Genomic DNA, 23,777 nt, shown 5'->3' with positions numbered 1-23,777 from the left:
GTATTCTCCATATGTCTGGACTATGGGGTGGGGTTGCAAGATGGAAGCCTTTTCTTACACAGAAAACATCCAGGCCCAGCTAAAATTTGCAAAACAATACATCCAGTCTCCCAAAAGTATGTGGGAAAATATGTTATGGTCTGACGAGACCAGAGTTGAACTTTTTTGGGCACAATTCCAAAAGGTACATTTGGCGCAGAAACAGCACTTTACATCACCAAAAGAACACCATCAGCATGGTGGTGGCAGTATCATGCTTTGGGGTTGCTTTTCTTCAGCTGGAACTGGGGCTTTAGTCAAGATGGAGGGAATTATGAACATTTCCAAATACCAGTCACTTTTGGCCCAAAACCTTCAGGCGTCTGCTAGAAAGCTGAAGATAGAGGAATTTCACCTTTCAACATGACAGTGACCCCAAGCATACATCCAAATCAACAAAAGAATGGCTTCACCAGAAGAAAATTTAAGTTTTGGAGTGACCCAGCCAGAGCCCAGACCTAAATCCAATAAAAAATCTCTGGGGTGACCTGAAGAGGGCTGTGCACAAGAGGTGCCCTGGCAATCTGACAGATTTGGAGCTTGGTTCATAGGTGTGCACTAGGCTAATGGCCCTGGAATCCTTTACAAGCCTAGCCCGTAGGATTACCCTGACATTGTGCTACCCGACCTTGGTTCCCAGTGCGTTTGTCGAGTAAAGCCACTGGAGTGATCCCCAGGGTGAATTTTTTGTTTCCCGTCCACTCATCAAGATCTCTCTTGAAAGAGGGCCAGTGAGGTGCTCTAGGTGACATGTATGGGAAGTCTTTTCCATAGCATGGGCAGTCACTGGGTTATGAACAAGGAAGAGTGGGCAAATATTGCCAAGTCCAGATGTGCCATGCTGATAAACTCCTACCCAAGAAGACTGAATGCTGTAATTAAATGAAAAGGTGCTTCAGCAAATTATCAACCAGCATATTGTATGTTTTTTTTTTTTTTTTTTTTATTATTTTTTATATTTTTCCCTAACAAATTTGTTTGTTTTTCAATTGAATTGTACAGGGTTATAGGTCACATTAAAGGTGGGAAAAGTTTTTAAATGATTTATTGTGGTCTCGTTTTTTATATCGCAAAAACCTGGTATCTCAACAGGGGTGTGTAAACTTTTTATATCCACTGTATAATGTATGTGTAATTATGTATAACATTTTGCTTGCTGTACAAGTGTCAAGGCAGGCGTTATGGTATTGGGGATGGAATTTGTAGCTTAGGATTGCTTAGCACATGCAACCTTGCTAACACTGGAGGTGTCAGTCGTAATTCATGTTGGACCTCTCCTCACAGATGTAGAGTTATGGTAAGTACCCATAATTTTAATTTTTACACCCATGAATTGGCCTGTTTTTATAGTTACACATGGTAGACATAACTGAAAAAATTGAAACCTTTTGTAGGTTTTTAGGAAAAATGTGACCAAGATTTTGCATCCATGTTGTGGATTTTCTCTAATTATTCATCTTTTGATTTTGCAGAATTTAGTGGAAATGACGATTGTGATGCTGTGGGACTCCTGACTAAAAGTTGGTAATTGTGTTATGAGACTAGCCAGTCAATGTTCTCCCTAGACCAAGAAAACCACTCCAAAATACCAATTAAATATGGAGAACTCATTGTATTAGGGTAAGATGTTTTTGTTTTTATGCCTTTAAGTTTTTAAAGGTCTGTGCAGTGTGTCAAGTTTCTGAAGTTTGTTACTATGGAAAGTGTGATCTTGTGTTTTGTTCTTGGAATGAAGCAAAATATTTTGTTGATCGACAGTGAGCCAGATAACTGCAGAGGAAGTTGCTGCCATAAGCTCAGTGGCGTGTGTTAAAGCAGCAAGAGCATAAATTAACGTAGTGCTTTGTAGTCATGCTACCAGTTTTATTTCATGTCTACAGCTTTGGGAAGGAGACTCGCGCATCAGAGTACATTAGACTTTTCGTGTTTGGGGGCTAATAATCTAATGTTCCTGCTGTGTAGCCAGTGAGAAAATGATGTCTTTTAGTGTTATCCTGACACACTGCTTATGTGAGTACTAATTTGCTTTGTTCTCTGCAGTTCAGAAAATCCATGGTAAGGGAAGCTACTGCCCATCATCTACCCTTTATGTTGATTAGTTACTATGCCCAGAAGCTTTTTAATTGGACAGAAGAGTACTGCAGTAAACTGCATGGATTTCTTTATTGGAAAGTTGCTTGCAGAATATTCTCTTACTAGGGAGAACTGTAATAGTAGTCTGTGGAACAGGTTGCATGAAGCAACCCCACTTCTGAAAATCTAGCTAGAAAATGCTCAATCCTTAGAGTAGGGTTTGTCCCAAATGCTTAAGAAACTAAAGAAAACTGCTAGTGTGACTTTTTTTTTTTTTTTCCCTGGCTGTCTTTTTTTGGCATATTATGGAAGACGATATGGTACTCAAGGACAGGGTAATAGTGGCTGTTTACTAAAGGGGTAATAGGGAAAGGGGCTGAAAACTAAGGGCATATTGTTTGACACCACCCGTAGAGAAAGTGGTGTCCATTTTTTAAAAACACAGCATGGATTTTCAGTAGGATGGCAATTTCAGAGGAAACTGATGGTTTTCTGATTGGGTGTTTAGGCATGAACCACAGCTACATAGGCATTTATGCAGATGTTCACCGTGTTTCACTATTGCAGTCATTACACTTGGGTTATCCTGCTGGCGAGCTACCCGCAGTCGGTCTGAATTCCAAAGTCTAGGTCTGGCGTCGGTTGCTATCGCCTCTTCCCTGACGTCAGTGTGCCAGGGGTATAAAAGATGCAGCCGATGCCATTTTCTTCAGTCTTTCTTGCCGCGCGGTGCCTGAAGCAAAAGCAGTTTGCAAGTGCCGGTCGACAGACTCCAGATCTGAAATTCGATTTTGACAATCTCAGAAGTCTTCATTAAAGCTAAGTACCCCGTTGGGGAAACCTTTTTCTTGCTCCAGACCGATGTCAGAAAAAGTTAACAATTGTATTTCTTGTGGGAAGCAAATATCTCATAAGGATTTTCACTCTTAACTGTATTCCTTTTCTAGGCCCTGATCATAACGTTGCTAGCTGTCGGTTTTGCGCTAGATTTAACCAACGCACTAAGCGTCGGTACAAATTTGCCTTTCATTACTTTGGCCAAAGATTCAATTATATAATGCCGTCAGAACAACTGACGACCGGAATTTATAAAAAGCGCAAGGAAAAAGACAGGCATCCGAGATCCAAAACAGACGACGAGGCTTCCACTAAGCCAGTCACCGGTTCGCCAGTTCTCAGTGAGGCGCTTTCACAGCCCCTGACCCCCGCTACCTCAGACCCACAGGCCGCTGCTGATTCCCACGTGGAGCCAGTTAGGCCTCTGGATACTCAAGGTATTGGACACTCGGAAACTATTCCCTCAGATGGGTCTGGAGCCGCTGAGCAGGCATCTGCTTCTGAGGGTGTTTTCAGACCTACACAGTTATATGTAAAGCCTTCTTCAGTTTCTAAAGCAAAGACTAAAGCAACTTTAAAGACAAAGAAACAAGTACAGCAAAGACTAAAGCAACTTTAAAGACAAAGAAACAAGTACAGCATTCTCCTGGACAGACTTCCATGCCTAAAAAACAGATGCTCAAAATGGTCAAAGACCTAATTACCTTGATCAGGGGTACCCATCCCCCTCCTGATAAGAGGCCTAGGCAAGAGACAGAATATGAATCTTCAGATCAGGTTTCCATTTCCTCTGATTCCTCTTCTGAGCAGGAATACTCTCTTCCTACCTATGAGGATTCTGATGCTGAAGAATCCATTCCTTCAGCCTCTCCTCCTGAGGATTTTTCTTTTGGGGAAACCCTGCATACCATGAGGGAGCACTTCCACTGGGAGAGCCAAGACTACTCAGATTCAAAGAAAAGGCTTGGAGATTTTCTTTCACTATCTCAACACAGGCCACTTGCTCTTCCACCTGTGTTAGACATTGTAGATGTATTTTCAGAATCCGCCCTTTCACCTGACTCTTTACCCCCTGCCCCTTTAAAACCAGACAGATATTACCGGGTTCCATACTCACATAAATTTCTTTATAAAAACCCTGCTGCTGATCCAGAAACTATTTCTCAGGGTCCCAAAGGGGTCAAGGCTTCTACTGCAAAAAACCCTATCCCCTCTGACAGGGATTCTAGGGCACTAGACAGATTGGGAGGAAAAAAGTTTACACTTCTGCTACTTTGGCTATGAGGGCCTTAAATTGTCAATTTCATATGCTTAAATATCAGCAGTACTTAATGTCACTGCTAAAACTGAAAATGTCGGCAAATTCTGATTGTGCAGAAAATAAGGAAATGCAGGATTTATTGCATGCAACTGTGAACAAGTGGGAAAGCATAAATTGTAATGTGGTTTTGATTCTCTAGGGGCCTCTTGCAGGGCCGCAGATGTCCTTCATGGATGCATCTGCAGTCATAACAAGTGGGTTGTCCTGTCGTCAGGCAGCCCTGCAGTCGGCCGGATTCCAAAGTCCGGGTCCGGCTTCGGCTGATGTCGCACTTCACCCGACGTCATCTCTGTTGGTCTTCGGGTATATAAGCATCAGCCGACGCCATTTTCCTCAGTCTTTCTTGCCGCGTGGCGCCCGAAGCAGAAGCTGTTCGCAAGTGCCGGTCGGTCGGATCCAGAGATTACTTCTACGAATACTACCAAGACTTCTAAAGCTAAGTACCCGTTGGGGACTCTTTCTTGCCTCAGCCGATGTCAGAAAAAGTTAACAATTGTTTAACCTGTGGGAAACAAATACCTCATAAAGATTTCCACTCTTACTGTCTGCCTTGTTTAGGCCCAGCCCACGACGTAGCAGCCTGTTCGCCTGTGCCTCTTTCAACCGCAACGCTTAGGCGCCGGTCGGAGTTTGCAGAACAGTTTTTCGGTTCTGATTTTGCGTACATTATGCCGCCGGATCCTCCGACTACCCAATCTACTAAAAACGCAAAGATAAAGACCGACATTCGCGGTCCGCGGTTTCGGCGAAACCACGGTAAAGCAAATCATGAGTGTCTCGGTTTCGGCGAAACCGAGAAAACTGATCAAAGTACAGCTGAACCTATTCTTACAACTGAGGCCCCTGCTACAACTCTTGAATCGACCTCAGAACTTTTACCCACTACGGTGGTTGACTTATCAGACACCATCCCTTGGATGTCTCTACCCCAGCACGTGGTGCTGCTAGGCCTCCAGCAGCCATGTCCATTAAGGCCTTCGCCAGGGCTAAAGCAGCCAAAACTACTAAAACAGTGCCTGTTAAACCCCCACATCCAGGCCCTCTTCTAGCTCTCAAATGCTTTCTTTGGCAGAAGATTTAATTTCTTTAATTAGGGGATCTCAATCTCACCCAGACAGGGCCTCTCAGCCCCAGAGAAGAGACCTAGGGCAGAGCCCCTGTGCCAGTGTCTTCTGATGATTCTGCTGATGAATCAGACATAACTGACCAGCCAGAGGCTCCCTTCTCCAATTTTGAAGATTCTGATGCTGAAGAATCCATTCCAGCTGCTTCCCCACCAGAAGAATTCTCCTTTGGGGAAACCTTGCATGCCATGCGAGAACAGTTCCAATGGCAGCAACAGGATTTTTCAGACTCCAGAAAAGACTTAGGACCTTTCTGCACCTCCCACAGCACAGGCCCTTAGCTATACCTCCTGTTCTCTCTGTGGTGGATGATGCTTTCAATGATGTTTGCTCCGCTCCAGATTCTTTACCCCAGCCCCTGCCAAACCAGACAGATTTTACAGGGTGCCAGATACTCATCACCACCTTTACAAGGCCCCACTTGCAGACCCAGAAACTATATCCCAGGGTGCCAAGGCAGTAGCCGCAACCGTAGCTAAAAACCCTATTCCTTCTGAAAGGGAAGCAAGGTCATTAGACAGATGGGGTAAAAGGTCTACACTTCAGCTACTCTCTCAGCTAGAGCTTTAAACTGTCAGTTTCACATGATACAATACCAAGAGTTTATGCTCGATCAGTTAACTAAAAAACTAACCACAGATGAATCTCTTGATAAGAAATATGTATTAGAGATGGTAAATAACATACAACAGGTTAGCAACCATTCCTTAAAATGTGGCTATGATGCACTGGAGGCTTCATTTAGATCAGCCATGACAGGCACAGTGATAAGAAGGCATGCATGGCTAAAGGAACAAGTTTTACCGGATCATGTTAAAACTAAGTTGCTAGATGCTCCTATGGACAAGACAAGTTTGTTTGGTACACCTGCCCAGCAGGTTATGAAGAAAATAGAAGAGAAGGCAAAATCTGTTCAAATTGTTAAAGATTTCTTGCAGGTTCAACCCCCAAGGTTTAGCAGGAACTGGCCTGCCAAAAATTGGTCCTTTCCTGACTCCACAAAATTTCAAAGGGGCAGGAATAGACGTCCCAGAGGCAGAAACCAATCCAGAGGAGGTGCCTACAGAGGACGACAGTGGCAAGGTAACAACAGAGGCACAGACACAGCCACTGCCACTACATCAGCACAACCACAGTGACTTAATCATAAATCCGCCTACCAGGGAACAAATAGCAGCTCCTCTAGGCGGAAAGTTAACCTTATTTTCAAAGAACTGGCACTACATAACAAAAGACAAGTGGATTTTACAAACCATAGATCAAGGTTACGGTTTCACTTCCACACTTTACCAGTCAAAGAGGAATGCCAAATCTACCTCCAAATCAAAAAGCAGAGGCTCTACGCCAGATAATGGAGTTAGCAAACATGAGAGCTGTGGAAAGAGTGCCAACAGCAGAACAAGGAAAGGGTTCTATTCCAGACTATTCCTAGTTCCAAGAAAGGAAAAAGTTGGAGACCAATTCTCGACCTGTCCACCTTAAATACATACATCATTGTCCCAAAATTCAAAATGCTGACCCTACAGCAACTTCTTCCCATGCTGGGCAAGGAGTCTTGGCTGGTAGCTCTAGATCTCAAGGAGGCATACCTGCACGTCCCCATTCGACCAATCTGCAGAAGATACCTCAGATTTCTTGCAGGATCAGAGCACTATCAATTCTCAGCATTGCCCTTTGGCTTATCTACTGCGCCCAGAGTATTCACAAAATGCCTGGCATCAGTAATCGCCCATTGCAGACTACAGGGAATTCAAATTTTCCCATACCTGGACGACTGCCTGCTACAAGGGGACAACAAAAGCAAGCTGACAACGGATTTACAAAGGGTCATTTACTTGCTACAAGGACTGGGATACACAGTCAATTTACAAAGTCAAGGCTGATACCATCCCAAACAAGGACATTCTTGGTGAATTGGACACAGTACAGCAAATGGCATTCCTGACTACAGAAAAACAAAAGAACTTCCTCTTTACTTCTTGGCACTAACAAAACTGAACAAGTTAACAGCAAGAAAAGTTCTGCAGGCCTTGGGCTTCATGGCATCATGCATAATCTTGGTCCCATTTGCCAGACTACATATGAGGAAACTACAGTGGTACCTAAAGAATTTATGGTCCCAACACAGACACAGTCTAGAAACAGAAATCCCACTAATTCCATGCTTAAAACAGGAGTTCCTATGGTGGGCTCAGGCATGCCAGTCAAACCCAGGCCTACCCTTTCGCAGATGTCAACCAAGCCAGACCATCACAACAGGCGCTTCAGACCTAGGATGGGGCCCACATGCTGGACAAATGCGTGCAAGGATTGTGGACACAGGATCAACTTCACCTGCACATCAATCTAAAAGAAATGCTGGCAGTAAAACTGGCAATCCAAAAGTTCAAACCATTTCTCAAAGAGGGCCAGTTGATGATAAGGACAGACAACACCACAGTCATGTGGTACATCAACAAACAGGGAGGCACTCATTCATACCTCCTATGCAGAATGACCTTGGAGCTGTGGACCCTGGCACTCAGCTACAACATTCAGTTACAGGCAATATTTGTACCGGGGAAAGACAATACTCTAGCAGACATATTAAGCAGAACCACTTCGGATGCCCACGAATGGAAGCTGCACCCGGACATCTTCAAGACCATCTCAAAGAAATGGGAATGCCACAGATAGACCTATTAGCATCACCTCTCAATCACCAGCTCAAAAAATTCTGCACAAGGACATTCCACCCACTAGCATGGAAAGTGGACTCACTCTCCATCAACTGGAAAGGCCTAACAGCATATGCATTCCCACCTCTTCCTTTGATACACAAGGTACTACTAAAAATCAAGGAAGAACGTCCAAAGATAATCCTGATAGCTCCAAACTGGCCAAGACAACACTGGTACCCACTACTGAAGAGCATGTCTCGGAACAATATGTGGCCAATACCCCTGATGCCTTTGATGTTAACTCAGAACAACTACAGCATCATACATCCAAACCTAAAAATGCTGCAACTGACTGCATGGAACATCACATAGCAGCAGCTAATCCAGAACTTTCACAAAGAGTTAAAGACATTATTCTTGAAGCGCGCAGACCTTCAACAAGAAGGAACTATGCTGGAAAATGGAAAAGGTTTGTCATTTGGAGTGCGGAAAGAGGAAAAGATGTGTCAAACATAGATATGCCTAACATTCTGGAGTATCTGGCGAACTTCTTCATTCAGGCCTGTCCTACTCCTCCATCAAGATACATGCATCAGCTATTTCAGCAGAATACAGCTTTGATCCACCTGTTTTTAGCACCCTTTGCTCAGGCAGTTCCTCAGAGGAATCAAGAATGTAAAACCTCCAAGGAAACCACCATTACCAGCTTGGGATTTAAACTTTGTGCTAGAAAAGTTGACACTATCACCCTTTGAACCAGCAGCAACAGCAGACCTACAACACCTGTCATGGAAAACTGCTTTCCTGCTAGCAATTACTTCAGCAAGGAGGGTTTCAGAACTTCAGGCCTTAATGGCAGTGCAACCCTTCCTAATCTTCCACCAAGATAGAGTGTCCATGAGGACTAATCCTACATTTATGCCCAAGGTGGTATCCAGAGTGTCTTTAAACCAGGCAATCCACCTACCTACCTTCTTTCCCAACCCACAAAACAGAGGGGAAAGAATACTGCATACCTTGGATGTACATAGACAGCTACGCTACTACTTGGACAGAACAAAAATAGCAGAAAGACTGACCAACTTTTTGTAGCCTATGCAACAGGAAGGGAAGGAAAAGCTATTTCCAAACAGACAATCTCCAAATGGATAGGAAATTGCATACGATACTGTTACTCCTTCCATGGAAAACCAATTCCACAAAACATAAGACCTCATTCTACAAGGGCAACAGCCACTACCACAGCCTTCTTACGAGGAGTGGCAACCAAAGACATTATTGAGGCGGCTACTTGGACCTCCGTGCATACATTTGCCAAGCATTATAATTTGCCTCTATATTCCAGATCCCGAGCAGGGTTTGCCACTGCTGTACTGCAAGGGATCCTAAACACACCATAATCTACTTTATCCTCCTCGCCTAGTTGGCTATGGTATTCTACCCACTTGTTATGACTGCAGATGCATCCATGAAGGACATAGTACAGTTTTGTACCTACCATAAATGTAGATGTCCGAACTGGATAGCATCTGCAGTCAGGATTACCCTCCTCCTTCCCTCTGTGGTACTCCTAGGGTGTTTACCCTCCTAATAGCTAGCTGTTGGGGAGTCTTTATGGTGTATTTGTTTGTATATATGTACATATATGCTTATGGTTGTGTTTACCTCTATCTATTTGGAAACATTGGCATCTATCCAAATTTTAGCCTGCAAGAGGGCTACTGGCATCTGGGGCAAGAAACACTGAGGAAAATGGCGTCGGCTGATGCTTATATACCTGAAGACCAACAGAGATGACGTCGGGTGAAGTGCGACATCAGCCGAAGCCGGACCCGGACTTTGGAATCCGGCCGACTGCAGGGCTGCCTGACGACAGGACAACCCACTTGTTATGACTGCAGATGCTATCCAGTTCGGACATCTACATTTATGGTAGGTACAAAACTGTACTTTACGGGTTCTGTCATTAGAAGACATGCTTGGTTAAAGGAACGGATTCTACCTGATCATGTTAAGGCAAAATTACTAGAAGCTCCATTACAGCATGATACTTTATTTGGTGTTAAAGCAGAGGAGGTGTTGAAGAAAATGGAGGACAAAGCGAAATCCGTGCAAACAGTAAATGATTTCTTACAGGTACAGCCACCCAGATTTAGCAGGAACTGACCTACAAAGAATTGGTCCTTTCCAGTATCACAGACCACAAAGGCAGATACAGATGCCCTAGAGGCAGATCCCAACCCCAGGGCTCATACAGGCCTAAACAGTGGGGCGCTTCTACCTCCAAAAGTGGAGAAGACAAATCACAGCCATACAGGAAATGGTCCCAATGACTTCCCTCTGCCAGCATCAAGCACTTGTCTTTTGGCAGCCCCGTTAGGCGGAAAACTAGCTCTTTTTACTCAAAACTGGCACATGATCATCCAGGACAAATGTGTCTTGAATATAGTGTCCCAGGGCTACAGGTTCCATTTTCACACCCTGCCAAGGGCAAAAGGTATGCCAGACCTGCCACACAATCAATGGGCAGAGGCACAAAAACCAGTTTCATCCCTCATGGACATGAGGGCCATTCAGCCAGTACCACAGCAAGAGCAGGGACAAGGATTTTACTCAAGACTTTTCTTGGTACCCCGAAAGGACAAAGCCTGGAGACCAATACTGGACCTGTCTATTCTAAATACATTTCTGGACATTCCAAAATTCAAAATGTTGAGTTTGCAGCATCTCCTGCCCATGCTGGGCAAAAAGGCTTGGCTTGTAACTTTGGACTTGAGAGGCATACCTGCATGTGCCAATCAGACAATCTTGCAGAAGACACCTCAGATTCATAGCTGGCTCAATGCACTACCAATATTCTGCCTGGCACCAGTAATTGCATATTGCAGACAAAGAGGAATTCAAATATATCCTTACTTAGACGATTGCCTAATTCAAGCAGAGAACAAGGACATTCTACTAGAACACCTGGCGTTTGTAAAAAGATTATTGATATGCCTAGGGTACACAGTAAACGAAAAGAAATCAAAATTAGTACCCTCTCAAGAGATGATAATCCTGGGTGTAGGCTTAAATACAACTGCCCAGATGGCTTATCTCACGCCAGACAAACACAGGCAACTGACTTCTTACTTCACAATGTTGGCAACAAAGACCCAGTTATCTGCAAGAAAAAGTCTGCAGGCCTTGGGCTTCATGGCATCCTGCTAATTCCATATGCCAGACTGCATATGTGGAAACTACAATGGTATCTAAAAAGTGTTTGGATTCAACATTGCCACAGCCTGGAAACTGTGATTACCCTCATTCTTTGCCTTCAGCCGGAGTTTCGGTGGTGGGCACAGTCCTGTCCCCTAAACAAGGGACAGCCATTCAACCTACCCACAGCCAGGCAGTCAATAACAGATGCTTCAGATTATGCCTGGGGGGGGGGGGGGGGGCACACATGGCAGGAAAATGTATTCAGGGCACATGACTCTCAAGCCAAATGCATCTTCATATCAATCAAAAAGAGATGCTAGCTGTTCAAAATGCCCTGACAGCTTTCAAGGACTTTCTTCATCCAGGACAACAACTGATAAGGACGGACAATACTACAGTCATTTGGTACATAAACAAGCAGGGTGGCACACATTCCTACCCCCTCTGCAGACAAGCCATGACTTTCTGGGACACAGCATTGACTTATCAAGTACATTTTCAAGCACAATTCCTGTCGGGAAAGAAAAATACTCTGGCAGACGAACTAAGCAGAAACATTACGGATCCCCACGAGTGGAAACTGGATCCACAAGTCTTCAGCATGATAACAATGAAATGGGGATGCCCAGACATAGATCTTTTTGCCTCCCCTCACCAACTACCAACTACAGAAATTCTGCACAAGGACTTATCACAAGCAAGCATGGAAAGTGGATGCTCTATCATTCAGCTGGAAAGCCATAACAGTATACGCCTTTCCTCCTCCAGCTCTCCTTCCCAAGGTACTCCTAAAGGTCAGACAAGAGAAGACAAAAATTATTCTGATTGCCCAAGACTGGCCCCACCAGCACTGGTACCCAATCCTAAAGAGCTTGGGCTCAGCCTGGACATTGCCTCTGATTCCTCATTTGCTGACCCAACGAAACAATCAGATCCTGCACAGCCAACTCAAGACCCTAAATCTGGCAGCATGGCGAATAATATAGCCATTTAGAACACACCTCTCTCTAAAGCAGTGATGGATGTTATTTTGGAGGCCAGGAGGCCAAGTACCAGAAAATCTTGTGCAGAAAAATGGAAGAGATTCTGCGCTTGGAACCAGGCACAAGGAATTGACACGCTGGTACCAAATATTTCTCAGATTTTACAATACCTAACTGAGATGCTGGACAAAGGCCTTTCCTTCTCATCAATTAAAATCCATGCCTCTGCCATTTTAGCTCATTACAATATGGAACCACCTATTTTTTTCTCACCCATTACTAAGGCAATACCTCAGAGGGGTCAAAAACATAAGACCTCCAAGGAGAGCACCAGTACCTACATGGGATCTCAACTATGCCTTGTAGAAACTTGCACTGCCGCCTTTTGAGACAGCCAATACAGCTGAAATAAAATTCTTATCTTGGAAAACAGCTCTGCTCCTAGCAATAACCTCTGCAAGACTAGTTTCAGAGTTACAGGCTCTCATGGATGTGGAACCTTTCATCATTTTCCATCCAGACAGGGTTTCTCTGAGGACTAACCCTACATTTATGCCTAAGGTAGTGTCCAGTGTGGCCCTTATCCAAACCATTCATTTGCCAACTTTTTATCCAACCCCACAGAATAAGGGTGAGACTCCTGCATTCTTTGGACATACACAGACAGCTACGCTTCTACTTGAACAGAACTAAAGCTTTCAGAAAGACTGAGCAACTTTTAGTGGCATATGCTGCAGGATCACAAGGAAAGCCTATCTCAAAGCAGACTATTTCAAAATGGATAGGCCACTACATTCAATTCTGTTATTCACAGCATGGCAAATCAATTCCTAAGGACATTAGGCCACATTCTACCAGAGCAGCAGCCACTTCAGCAGCCTTCCTCAGAGGGGTACCAACCAAAGACATTTTGGAGGCTGCAACTTGGAGTTCAGTGCACACTTCCACAAAGCACTACCATTTACCTCTCTACTCTAAATCCAGAGCAGGCTTTGCCACTGCAGTTTTGCAGGGCCTTATAGCCTCTCCTAATCCTATTTAGGCCCAGTCTCCCTACCTCAGCTTTGGGATTCAACCCAAGTCTAATGACTGCAACAGTGAAACACGATGAACATAGTACAGTTGGGTACCTACCATAAATGTAGATGTTCGAGTGTATTCACTGTTGCAGTCCAGGTTACCCACCCACCATCCCCCTTCTCATTGCTGGGACTTTTCTGTACTTCTCTATCCTATACAACCTATGTGGTGTATTTGCTTGTGGATGAAGGAATTGTTTGTTTTTGCATGCATACTTATTGGCATAAATTTTTAGCCTACCCTTTTGGGGGCACCTGACACCTGGGGCAAGAAAAACTGAAGAAAATGGCGTTGGCTGCATCTATTATCCCCCTGGCGCACTGACGTCAGGGAAGAGGTGACAGCAACTGACGCTGGACCTAGACTTTGGAATTCAGGCCGACTGCGGGTAGCCTGCCAGCAGGATAACCCAAGTGTAATGACTGCAACAGTGAATACACTCAAACATCTACATTTATGGTAGGTACACAACTGTACTTTCCGTGTAAAGTGTAAGGGATTGTATGTAAATCAAGTGTAGGAATGGTTAGCTGCGTAACTGCTGACTATGGCTGTATGAAAGGATGCGGAGGATCCTAGCAAATTGTGATCACTTTGTGAAATAAAGTTTAGTGCTGGGAATATTATTTTCTTGATATACTGACACCACAACTTTGAAGAAACTATATTAAATTCCGCTTGTGTGTCTAGTCTATGTATTTGAGTGGTGTATACATATGTACAGACTGACTGCATTCTCTACAGAAATTCTCTTTTGAGGCTTTGTTTTTCTTTCGCCATACTTGGTCATATCTCACTGCTTGGTGTATTTGAAGTATGTTGATGTGTTGGTAACTAAATCATAGTGTTTTTGGATTTCTTTCTGCATACTAGCAGGTCAGTTTAATAACCAAAATGAAATTAAATGTGATGGAGGCCCATCTTCTTTAACGCTTTGGACTAAATGTTACAGACACAAAACCACTCAGTAGACAAAACTTGCACAGATTGCAAGCTTTAACTTCACTTGCACAGTGCACTAGGCTCTAGGTTGCTTTTCAGCTTTAATGTTTAAGTTTTATGTTTGGGTGGCTTGCAAGTACAAATGTATTCATTTTTTTCTTTGTCATTTCCCATGTTGCAGTGTCTTTTTTTTTTTTTTTTTTCTTGTTTCACTGTCCACCTCCTCCATTTCATTAGGCCTAGGCTGTCCCATTTCCCCTTGACTTGGCATTTCCCTGTGAAAAGCTTTCTCCAACAAGAACACCGAGTGCTTTACTGTTTGGGACCACATTCCACTACCTTCCATTGCTTAATCTGACCACTTCAGTGATGTGACAAAGTACTGTTTAACTAATGTGTAAAAAAAAAAAAAAAAAATTTTGTTTTGCTCTCTGAGGTGGTCTCCTCTCTTCAGGCCAGGAAGAGATTTTCTAATGTTTGTACTGCTGTACCAAACATAACTATCACTTTTCTCACATCATTCCAAGAGTTCCATTTTAAAATATTATAGCATTTTTTGAGAGGCAAATCTGATGGCATACGTAGATGTTCTGAGCCCCTCCTGTCTTAGTATGCATTCATTTGTGGCTTTCATAAGCCCTCAGATTTCCTAGTGCACTGTCTCTCTCCTGTGGTTTTCAGGGGTCCTAGATCATTGTTGGTCTTTGGCTATTTTCTGCGGAAAGGCATTTGTACTACAGTAGAGTCTTTGTATGCCATAGGTCCTGTCAGCCAGAGTTGGTGGTTGCTGAGTCACCATGCAATGTGTCAGTGTCCTCATAATTGTATTTGTGTCCTCTGGGGACTGTGCAGGATTCAGACTCCTTGTGCCACCTTCCATGGTCTCCTGTTCTGTTACCACTTACTGTTAGGTGTGCTTTAGAAACCTCCCCTGTTATTTTGGTGGTTGCAATCAAACGTGTTGAAGCTTGGACTCGTTCTACGACTCCCTTGCTGTCGATTAGTCTTGGGATGAAGGGATTCTTCTGTAGTGTTCTATTGCTGCCTTTTTCTGTTCATTGCCACTAGACCAGACACCCGTTTTCCCAGTTACCTTGCAAACCCTGGCCTTCCTAGTGCTTGCTGTTTTTGCTCCAGGCAAACTTGAACATGCACTTATGACAGGCATTGGTACAGCTGACACCAAATGTCCAGGTGTCTGTCTTAATCTAGTCTACTTCCCCAGTGTCAGTTCAGCAAATATTATTTTCCCAGGTATTGGCTCTACCACCTCCCTTCCTGACAGTGGTTTATCAGAAGAGTGGGCTGTTGTCTGCGTACCAGGTGTCAGGTGTACAGGAGTATGTCACAATGACCATTTATTTTTCCTCTTCAAGGAGTTTTCAGACTCGAAGAATGCTGCTTGGGATCACTAGATCTCATTGTGGTAATTGCACTTTCCTCATTACTGCTCTCAGCCATCCATTTTGTGGTAACCCCCGCCGTATCACTCACGAGGTGTAAATTTCCTGTACAGACTCCCGAAAGGATTTTGAAATTACCTGAATGATTTTCTGTTGACTCTTCCCAAGGAGACAGTGAAAGTTTGTATGTGAAACGCACATACTTCAAGAAGGTTATTTAAAGCTTAGGAGTGTTGCATTTTAATGGACTGTCTCAAGACTGTAATGTAACTTTAATTGGAGCACTCGTGTTTTCTGTCTGTAAAAATGGTGATAATATATTTTCTGTGGAGAAACCATATTTAATTTTCCCTTGTGGGGCTTTCATAGTGTTTGAAAGTGATTTTTACTCTGCTTTTCTGTTAAAGTCAATTTTGTGGACTGGTACTTTTTAACAGCATTTTCTGCAATTCTTTTCTGGGAATGAGGCACAGTTTTGGACTTGACCATGGAATAAATTTGCGTGTCCCACTGTCAGTCCTTCCAACATGAAGAGTAAACAAAACTGCCTTTGTCATTACAGCAGCCTATCAGTTTGCCTCAGTTGCAGGTAGGCGATTCTGCTGTGGCCATTTATTGCATCTTGGACCACTCCTTTTCTACCCCAGATCCCTCTGGTTTAGCACTTGGCCACTGTGAACCAGGGGTTAGCCACATTTTCTGTGGCTATTGGAGTCTCCTCAGTGGTCAAGGGAAGAGCCGCTGTTGTTGGTCCTGGGAGAGGGAACATGGAAGGTTTCCCTGTTCTATCAGAACATTGTGTCCATTCCTGGGGAAACACCAGCTCCCATTAGTAACATGGTTGGCTTCGTTTTTTTTTTTCATGTTCAAAAGAAATAGAAAACAAGCCTGTATCTACTCCTTATATTTCTTTTGATGGAATAGATTACTGGGACTGGCTCAGGGTTTGAATCGGCCTGTTGACCTTTCTTGTATAATAGTTTCTAGTCAAAGGAGAGAGACCTGTGAAGAGACTCGAGATTCTGAATCTGAACAGGAAGATGCAGGGCTGGATTCAGGGTTTTGTCCTCAGATTTCTGATTCAGACTCTTAGGACTGAGGATAGCTCAGTTTCTGATTTTCCCTGTTTGGGGGAGGTCTCTTTCACTGAGACTATTGCTAGAATGTCCCATTGTTTTTGGTGGAATGACACTGAGGTTAACAGTCCCTCAGAAAGTACTGTGAATTGTTACAGAAGGATTTTCCAGAACCCACATCAATTTGTCCTGTCCTGTCTGCTTTAGAGGATGTGTGCCTTACCACCAGCAGTTTCTTGATAGTTAGCCAGCTGTCCCTAAAAAGACAAATAATGTGTATAAAGTTCCTCAGTCTCTTAAATTTTGTGTACACTGTTCCCAAACCATACATAGCAGTTGTAGCTTTAGTTGATGCCACTGCTGCTAACTTAATTCCAGTCCTACTCTTTCTAGTAAGGATGGGAAAGCTATTGCTGGGTTTGGGGGGGGGGTGTACTTTTGCCACTTTGCTTTTTTTTTTTTTTTCCCCCCCCAGAATTTTAAATTGTCAGGCTGCTTAGTTAAAATTTGTTCAGACATCTTGTGAAAGTATAAGGAATGTTTTATCTACAGTTTCTTGTGCAGAAAAATCTGCTTTAAATTATTTAATTTCTTCTAGGTCTGTACTCCTTATTTGCAGTGTGTGCATGTCTGATGACTTCTTCCAGGGCTGCTGGTACTGTTTTAAGGGGGTTTGTTTGGCTGTACTCTTGGAACCTCCCAGGTGATGTAAAAAAAAATGTGATTTTTAATTTCTTCCTTAGGTAGAGATTTATGGCCCTGCTGCTGCAGAGATGTTCAAAAAGTGTGATGAAAGGGATAGGCTGATCCAGGGAATTGAGATTTTTCAGTCCTCCATTTTCCAAATTGTCCAAGGGTTTTTTCTTCTCGTACAGTTTTGGCAAAAAAAAAAAAAAGTCTCATCAGGATTCAGGTAAACAGATGTTTAAGAAGTGACAAGGAGGTTCCAAAATCTGAATCTCCATTTTTGTCTTTGGCAACAGATTAATTTTCAGAACTCATTTGTCTGAAACATTCATCAAGCTCACAGATGTAAATGAGAAGAAATTCCTTCTTTCCAGGATGTCCTTCATCCTGCAGATTAGAATTTTTTCACCTGTTCATCACGTGCTGTCCCAATGAGTGAAAGAACCAGTTCCTCTTTCCCAGTGGGGAATGGGTTTTATTCAAGGTTGTTCTTAGTGCCAAAGAAGGAAATGCTTGGAGACCAGATCTGGATCTTTCTTTTCCTAAACCTGTTTGTGATAATGGTCTAAATTCAAAATGTCGTCACTTAACCTTTTACCTCTTCTTTTCAAGTTGCCTGGTAACACTAGACGTAGAAGATGCTTATCACATCACATGCCTCTTCATTCAGACTTTAGGTGTTTCTAAGGTCTTGTGTGTCTGAATCATGTCAGCTCTCTGCCTTACCGTTTGGACTATCCATTGCACCAAGAATTATCTAACTCCAGTTACAGTTCATTGCAGGCTATCCACATTTTTTCCCTATATTTAGACAACTTGTTTTTCTTTGCAGAGTCAAGAATCTCTTTCTTTCTGTCTTTGTGTCTCTTTCATTCTGTCTTTGTGTCTCTTTCATTCTGTCTTTGTGTCTCTTTCTTTCTGTCTTTGTGTCTCTTTCTTTCTGTCTTTGTGTCTTTCTTTCTGTCTTTGTCTCTCTTTCTTTCTGTCTTTGTCTCTCTTTCTTTCTGTCTTTGTGTCTCTTTCTTTCTTTGTCTTTCTTTCTATCTTTTTCTCTCTCTCTTTCTTTCTCTCTCTCACCCCTTTGGGTGAGAGATATTTTGTACAAGCTGGGATTCCAAGAGAACATTCCAAAGTTGTCTGTGACTCCCTCATAAAGGACTGTGTTCTTGGAAGAAGCTAAGTTTTTTTCTTCCACAGGAAAAATAGATCTTTATTTATATCTTTTTCTAAAGACTTCCACTCTGACTTGGGTCACTGTGTAGGGAATACCCCAGGATATTAGGTCTCGTGGCAGCTGTGATTCTCATTATAACCCCTGGCAAGACTCCACATAAGAAAGATGCAGTGGTATTTGAAGTTTTTGTTCCCAGCATCAACACCCTTTATCTTCTCAGATCCCAGTGCTGGGTTTTTTTAGAAGAGAGATTTTTTTGGTGGAGGCAACAGATATCCTTAAATCCCAGGTCTCCTCTGTTCCAAAGCAGGCAATCACCACAGATGCGTTGGACTTTGCTTAGAGAGCATTTTCAGAGGGGCTGTGGCACACCAAGGACATATGCAACTCCGGTTGTACCCCCTTTGCAGACCTTTGCAGTTAGTTTGGGATATTGGTTCACAGTACAGTCTCGCTGTGCATGCATTTTGCATTGCGTCAGAGCAAAATTGTGTGGCAGATGAGCTGAGCAGGACCAAGGCAGACCCTCACAAATGGAAACTAGATGGGGGGGGGGGTCTTCAAGATTTGATCCATCTGTGGGGAGTTCTCAAGTAGAATGTAGAGAAAAATGCAGACTCTGATTTAAGACTGGTTAATTAAGAAAAGGTAAAAGAAAAGTAAATCCAAACAGTCAAGCACAGCAGTTGATGTATACAATCATAGGTTTTATTCAAAGAAGGGAAATAAAACCATAAAAGCAAAGCTAAAATATGGATAAGCACTTCTGCGCCTTTCTAAACGGGCACTTCATCAGATCTAAAATCTGTTACAAACAAACCATCTTTCAAACACTATGTGTAAAAGCTTAGCATAACAGTCGATGTCCTTCTCTTCACTGTTGCAGTATGCTTTACATAAGGCATTTCCTGCCAAGAATAACCAGTTTGGCCAGTATACCAAAGTCTTTAGTTCTTATAGGCACCATACATCATAGCTCCATGCAAAAGGTGTAGGGCAATAAGGATGTGTACGGGCACAAACAACTCTGAACTGAAAAGCCCCAGGAGGAACTAAATATCCTCGGGGGCAACGGAGAACGTGTACATCCAGAAGAAAAATAAGGTAGAAAGAAAGGAGTAAGGATCCTGCAGGGCAGGAAGGCAACAAAACTACAAAGCAAGAGCTAGAACAAAAGGGGAAGAAGGGCAGGACTGTATACTGCAGCAGTGTAGAAAAGGACAGCTACTGTTATGGTAAGATTTTACACAACTCTACTTTGTTCTTCCATATCACTGTTGCAGTATTCATTTCATAAGGGAAGAGAACAGGAGCGAAAGTTGTGGGAGGAGGAAGACTAGTGCCATGTTACAAACCCATGCAACATAGCCCTGGCCTTGGAAATGGCATACAAGTTGTAATGCTTAGTGCAGGTATGAACAGAGGACAAAGCAGCACCCTCAAGGATGTGGCAGATGAGCATAAATTGCTGATAGGTGAGCTTTAACAGATGAATATGCCAATCCAGTATGGAGCAGATCACACATAAGAGAAAACCAGAGGAACCTCTACAGATGGGGGGATACTGATGGTAAGAGATGGCATTAGACAGTCTCTTTCCGTTTGGATGTGTATGATTTTCTGGTGGTAGTTTTCTTAGTCTTCTGCAGAATTCAATATGTCCTCAGAAAAGAGGTGCTGAAAAGGAATTTTAAAACCCTATAACCCACAGTGTAACATATGAAGAGTGGACAGGGAGTATGGATGAGATTTCTTGTCTTGTGTGAGAAGATCCACCTGGTGAGGTAACTTGTGGTGGTTGTCCCTGGCCAAGTGAGAAAGAAGTGGGAATCAATGCTGTCTGAGCCAAAAGGGAATTGCCACCAAGGTTTTGGGAGAGTCCTGTCAGATCCTGTGCAGAACTCGTGGCAACAGAGGAGGGGGGAAAGCATACAGAAACATTTCCTTCCAAAGAAAAGGCAGGGCGTCCACTTTACAAGTCGGTGAACTTGGGACTCAAACAGAATAGAGAGAGCTGTCTGCTCAGTGAAGAAGCAAAACGATCTACCCAAGAAATACCCCACCTGTGGACTATGTCCAAGAACACATCTCTATGAAGCTTCCATTCTTGAGCCTATGTTCTGGACCTCATCAAACAGTCTGCCACAAGATTATGCTCTGAGGGAATGTAATCCGCATGAAGAGTTGCTTGATGCTGGATAGCTAGATCCCAGACCTGAAGAGCTAGTTTGCAAAGGTATTAGTACCTCTGTACCCCTTGCTTGTTGACACACCATATCACAGTGGTATTATCTGTGAAGACTTTGAGGGACCCGGGATGAAAATATCGCAGTGCCAGAAGCAGAGTCCTCCTTTCTTATGTTAATAATATGGTCTGACCTCTGATGAGGAGGCCAGAGACCCTGACCTTTAGGGGGCTACAAGAAACTCAACACCCCAAGTCTGATGTATCCATGAACAGCTCCTGAGAGAGAATCAGAGCCTTGAAGGGGAAGCCAAGGATTTGGAGAGAGTTGACGAACCCACCATTGAAGCCAGAGTTTGAGACAGGGAAGAAAAGGAACAGGGAACTCTAGGAGGTGGCAACATTGATTCCACACCAGTTTAAGCTACCATTGAAATTTCCTTGTATGGAGCCTGGTGAGAGGGAGCATGAATAGTGGAGGCCATAAATCCCAGAATCCTGAAAAATTCCCTGGCCATGAGAGACAACAAAGGAAGAAGACTGATAATTGTTGGAAATAGAACCTTGGGAGCAGGGAGAGATTCAGCATGGGACCAATCTGAAGACTGCACCCAAGGAAAACATGATGTTGGAAAGGCATCAAAACCGATTTGCTGGAGGTTTATGGTGAACCCCAGACTTTGCAAAAGACAAATGGTAAACTGGATGTTCTGCAACATACTGCAGGGAGAAGGAGCTTGAATTAGCAGTTCTAGATAAAGCAATGACAGGGGTGATGCATTTGGCCAATACCACACAAAACAAGTGAATAGACCATCAACAAATCCAGTTGACTTCACAATAGTAACATGCAACAAAAAAAAAAGTCACTAGAACCAAGACAAGCATTTACTTCTAGTACAAATGCAAGTTAAAACATTTGCTCTAGAGGCTTCCTCAGGCATTAAACACTAAAAACAAGATTAAGATAGCTTGTATACTTAAGAACAATCACATGACATTAATTATGCAAATAAACACAATTATGCTTGTGTTTCAGCAGAGGTTTTAAAGGGACATCATTCAAACCTGATAGTATATGGCCTTTAAGCCTAATTATCCAGTTTATTTCTGATTGTTCAGTTTTCAGTATAACTTAATATATAAACAATTAATATGTCCTGTGATTAAGTATATAAGCTTCCTTAATCTTGTTAGTGTTTAACGCCTGAGGAAGCCTCTAGGACGAAAGCTTTTAACTTGTATTTGTATCTGAAATAAATGCTTGTTGTGGTTCCAGTGACCTCTTTTTTTTTTTTTTGTCTTTTGCATTTGGTGAATACCTTTGGGGGTAGTAGAAAGGCTTAAAGGGCAAAACAGAGACCTGAAAATACAAGAACGAATCAAAAATGTATACATTTCCTGGACAGAGAATCAATGGGGATGTGAAGGTATACATCCTTAAGTCTAGAGAAACCAAAAAAGCTTGTGGAAGAGGAAACAAGGTTTGAAGAGACAACCTCCAGAAAGAAGGAATCTTGAGAAAGTTGTTGAGAAGAGAAACACTGGCCTCCATACACTCCCTTTGAGGAACCAAAAGCATTCTGGAATAAAACCTCTTCCCACCTAGGTGGGCGGAACGAGCTAAATGATGCCCTGATCCAACAGTATTGCAGAATATCTGGAAAATGAGGAAGCTGTTCTTGAGGTTGAGGAATGCCTGAAAAAGGAGGGAAGGGATTTCCAAACCATAAAATATGCCTGATGGATAATAGACAAGACCTAAGAGTCTGAGGTGATCTGATACTAGTTGGGAAGAGATAAAGGCGGAGAGATGATGTGACCAGACCAAGGGGAAGGGATTAGGCTTATCCTGAAAAGAAGGCTTCTGGGATGGGATGAAGGAGTCTGAGTAGATTTAACAGGAGGAACATATCTAGAATCCTTCTTGCCTTTCAGAGGAGATTGAGTCGGTCTACAAGCAAAGGCAGACTTAGAAGGATAATCCCTCTGAAATTTGGGGAAAGGGGAGACTAGAAAATAAATTTTGAGTTCCTTCAAGGCCTTACTGTTATCCTGGAGGTACTTATGTCGGCAGCAGCAGTCCCAAAAATATCTTTTGTTATCTAGAGGGAAATTCAAATGCTTGGCCTTAATATTATCGGGTAAAGTCTGAAGACATGGCCAAGAAAAACTCCTAATCACTGAACCAAAGGCAGCAGCCCTAGGAAGAGGCATTTAGCTGTATCATAGCTGCATTTTATCAAGTGACAGACAACCTGAGAAGTGGACCGCAGCAGGGAAAGAGCAGAAGCCTTCAGATCAGAATCTGGAAGGTCAGGTACCATCTTGGATACCCTGGAAAGGAGGGTAAAAACAAAACCTACAGGGTTATATGGGTCTGGTAATTACTATCCCTAAAAGACAGTGTGGCAGCAGTATAAAATTTCTTGCTCAACCTTTTCATGGTTTGACTATCCTTAGAAGGAAAGAGCTTAGTAGATGGCAACAACTTAGAAAGTTTTCCGTAAATAACTGAGACCACTGAAGAGTCTGCATAAGGGCACTTATGCAAAATAGTCCTCGGGAGCCTTGTAGAACCAGTTGGGTTTCTAAGATGCTGGAGAGTGAGTATTGGGAGCTACAGTGGCAGCAGAAAAGGTCTCCAAAAGGGCGCTAAAACAGGAGGGACAGCTGATGGTTTGGTAGACTCTATTTATAGCATCTCATAATATCTGGGAACATTCCCACTTAAAAATACTCCCATCATGCAGGCAGTAGTATTCCCAAAGGAGAAGTCTTCCAAGGGGGGAGTCTGGACTCTAAGAATCCTCTTCCTAAATTAATTTCCTTCTGTACTATGGTTCAGAGGAAGAAAAAAACTGGGATTCCTTTCCAGAATCCAAGTCTTCATCCACAGAATACAACTCCCTAGGCCTGGAAGAAGGGGGCGTGGCATGGGCAGATGGGTCTACTTCTAAAGCCCGACTCTTGGCATAACCGACTTTCAAAA

General features: G+C 43.1%; 1 protein-coding gene across 1 annotated transcript in view; it reads left to right on the top strand.

Annotated features, from left to right (window-relative positions):
- Positions 1 to 1,486: 1,486 nt before the first annotated feature.
- PELI1 (pellino E3 ubiquitin protein ligase 1) overlaps positions 1,487 to 23,777 on the top strand; it is a 259,696-nt gene continuing 237,405 nt past the window's right edge. Inside the window, exon 1 of the mRNA XM_044055562.1 lies at positions 1,487 to 1,659. Within this exon, the coding sequence (XP_043911497.1) occupies positions 1,592 to 1,659 (68 nt within the window). The 5' untranslated portion in view covers positions 1,487 to 1,591. The remainder of the gene's footprint in view (positions 1,660 to 23,777) is intronic.

Source organism: Protopterus annectens, chromosome 1.part2, assembly GCF_019279795.1.
Source record: "Protopterus annectens isolate FY-2018-M chromosome 1.part2, PAN1.0, whole genome shotgun sequence".
NCBI classification, from domain to species: domain Eukaryota; kingdom Metazoa; phylum Chordata; order Ceratodontiformes; family Protopteridae; genus Protopterus; species Protopterus annectens.
The sequence above is the reverse complement of the archived record's forward strand: the minus strand, read 5'-3'. Positions and strand labels throughout refer to the sequence as shown.